The sequence below is a fragment of the Leuciscus leuciscus genome, assembly GCF_965113295.1.
Source record: "Leuciscus leuciscus genome assembly, chromosome: 9".
Classification (NCBI taxonomy): Eukaryota; Metazoa; Chordata; class Actinopteri; order Cypriniformes; family Leuciscidae; genus Leuciscus; species Leuciscus leuciscus.
Window position 1 is genome coordinate 24894600 of NC_138733.1, and position 3343 is coordinate 24897942.

The 3343-nt window shown below is 38.3% G+C and overlaps 1 protein-coding gene across 1 annotated transcript; it reads right to left on the bottom strand.

The window, feature by feature from the left end:
* Window positions 1-296: 296 nt before the first annotated feature.
* LOC309505801 (olfactory receptor 52J3-like) lies at window positions 297-1235 on the bottom strand (the record flags this gene model as incomplete). Its single annotated transcript, XM_082179259.1, has 1 exon — window positions 297-1235. The coding sequence occupies one exon, from the start codon at window positions 1233-1235 to the stop codon at window positions 297-299; it is 939 nt and encodes a 312-aa protein (XP_082035385.1).
* Window positions 1236-3343: the final 2108 nt, after the last annotated feature.

Below are 3343 nucleotides of genomic sequence, written 5' to 3' on the forward strand. Positions count from 1 at the left end.
CTAGAGAGAGGTAGACTGTGCATAGCACAGATAGTGTATCCTTTGAATGTGACGTGGTTATAAAGGGAAATGGTAATGAATACATGAAATCGACTGGCTAAACCAATCAGAATGCGAATAGAGTTTCATGACTGAGCTATATATTTTTTTGAGATTTGAAATAATGTTGCATGTTTGACATGAACTGCCTATAAATGAATAAACACGTATAGGTGATTTAAAACAACTCACATATCTGAAAAAGGAAGACAGTATAAAAAAATAATTTTTTTTTTTATAAAAATATGAATAATAGTTCAGACACTGATTATCTTCCTCTTAAAACAGGTGAGAATTTTCTGTCTGATCTCTTTAGTTTTAAAACCATAAATGAGTGGATTCACAAGGGGAGGAAACACAAGAACTGATATAGAAAACACCCTGCGCAGGTGAGCAGGAACACTCTCAGATCGATGTGCAAGAAGAGGAAAAAGAGTGTTAAACTCTAAGAAAAGGAAGACGACCAAATGAGTACCACATGTCTGAAGTGCCTTAATCTTTGCATCAGACTGCTTATTAGTAATACAACTGATTAGTATACGAATGTATGTAAATGCCACAACAGAAAGTGAAAGGCCGTGGTATAAAACCATGGTAAACAATCCATAGATATTGTTAACTATTGTATCTTCACACATGAGTTTCATTATAGATGGATTATAACAGACAAGATCTGCCATGTATGTCTGGCAAACCTGATGAGGCAGAAGAAGAGAGAAGAGTACAATTATGGAACTAAAATGAAAAAGCCACATCCCAGTTATGATTTTCACCAAGTTATTGGTTGTCAAAATGGCTCCATATCTCAACGGGCAACAGATAGCGATATACCTGTCATAGGCCATAGCAGTAAGAATAACATATGATGCCCCACCATATAAGTGTACAATAAAGCCTTGAAGCAAACATGCAGAGTAGGATATTGCTCTGTCCTGAGACCATATACTATACAGCAGCTGAGGAAAAAGGCTTGTAGCACCCATAGCATCATTGATAGGCATGTTAAGCAACAGTATGTACATTGGTTTATGAAGATTCCTGTTCAAGCAAATGGTGACAACAATTGTTAGATTGCAGAGTAAGATAAACAAGTATGTTGTCATTCCAAGCATGAATGCAGGATAAATGCTCGTCTGAGGGAGGTCCAAAGAGTGCAAAGTCAAGACAAGTGGAAATATAGATCCATTTAGATACATAGTGAATGTTGCCTATTGACACCCTGTTTAAAAATATTAAACCAGTGTTAAAAAGTTTTTATATTAAAAAAACAATAATTAAAATGATAGATTTAATCCTAATCTCAACACACCTTTGAAGCTATGTTGCTGTCTGAACTCAAGCTGTCATTTTTTCATTTTGCTTTATTGCACCTATATACCATGGAAAAAGGCAGCAGTAGATTTCTACCAACAGTGCATTAAATTACCAAACCAAGTAAACAAATGTAGTCAAAATAAAGGAGGCATTTTATCATGCTTCAGAGCTGGTGAAAAGCTCTTTGTTGATGGTATCCATTGCCATCTGATTTATACTTGTTCTCTCTTCCTTGTAGGTTTACTATGGGAATAGGTGATGTTATTTAGCATGCACACATTACATCCAAACTAAGTGACATAGCCTACTCTACAGATTACAATTTCACAGACATGAAGCAAAGTGATGAGTTGCAGTTTATCCTGAATCATTTGAGCATATTGCCCTCTGCTGGCCATTAAGATATAGTGCAAATAGCCTAGTGTATGCATACAAATAATGTCTTAAATATTTTCAAATGCATCATTTTAAAACATAGAATTATTGTAATATTTAGAAATATATATTTATTTATTAATTTCTTGATTATGGCGTTGCTAGGTGCATTATTTTCACATATAATTAATTTTACAGTAGTTTAATAAATAAGGAAGCAAAGACCTCAGTGTTTTTAAAATGTTTTTAATCCAATGTAAATTCATGTTCCAGTTACTCTCATTTTCTGTAAAATAAATAAACAATGCTTATACTATCAACAACAACAACAACAAAATATATTTTGTATTTTTACATGAATGCGATAAATGTTCTTGTTTATTAAAACCAGGCCTATAAATCTAAGAAAGTTAGTGTTTTAAGCATTTTTACACTTATTCCAAAATAATAACTATAAGAACACTCTAACAAATTTCAGATTTCATGGATATTGGTCTACGACTGTAACCTTGGTTCCCTGAAGAGGGAACAAGACGCTCTGCGTGATTGTGCCATGAGGCACGTGTGAAATCAGTCCAATGGTGTGACAAGACATCAGAGGTGGGTGATGTCATGAACCAGGAAAACGATAGCTTCTAATAGGTTGAAGCAAGTCGCTGACTGGCACGCAGGAGATATGGCAGGGTGAAGCAGTGTCTTGTTCCCTCTTCAGGGAACCAAGGTTACAGTCGTAATCGAGGTGTTCCCTATCAAGAATACTCACGCTGCGTCGATTAACACTGTGGGAACATCTATACCCACGCCACCATAATGGCAATTGTCTGTCTAGTGTGAAATCATGAAGAAAGCACTAAGACAAGAGCACCTGAGCCCCTGGTGTCCAGGTAGTAAAAACCTCACGAATGTGTGCGGTGAGGACCAGCCGGCCGCATCGCAAACATCTTGTAGTGAAACTCCTGACAACAGAGCTTTAGAGGCAGCCATACTTCTAGTAGAGTGGGCTCGGACTACCAAAGGGGAAGGTAGTCTGGCGTCTCATAAGCAGGAGAGATAGCCTCAACTATCCACTTGCTCATCTTCTGTGTAGATTCTGGGGACCCCTTGTTAGGAGGCCCAAAACAGATGAACAGTTGATCAGATTTACACCACAGGGCAGCTCTGTGGACATAGCAGATTACCAGAAATAGCTGATTATTTCTTTCCTGGTCTGAATCCTGAAATGGAGGAGGACAGAAGTCCTGCAATACAATAGATCTGGCCACATGATTGGGGACCTTTGGAATGTAACCTGGCCTAGGGTGAAGGAATGCCTTTACCATGCCGGGTGCAAAGTTCAAGCACGAAGGTGCAACCGATAGAGCTTGCAAATCTCCTATCCTTTTAAGAAAAGTGATAGCTAAGAGGAACAACACCTTGAGAGTCAGAAACTTAACTGGACCCTCTTCAATAGGCTCAAAGTGAGCCAGGGATAGACCTTGGACCACCACGCCCAGATCCCATGTCATTACCCTAGTGTGTATTGCAGGCCTCAGCCTCAAAGTGCCACAGAGGAAACGTGTTACCAAAGGGTCCAAATGGACAGGGATAGCCCTGCAGTGAATCACTCTTGCAGGAA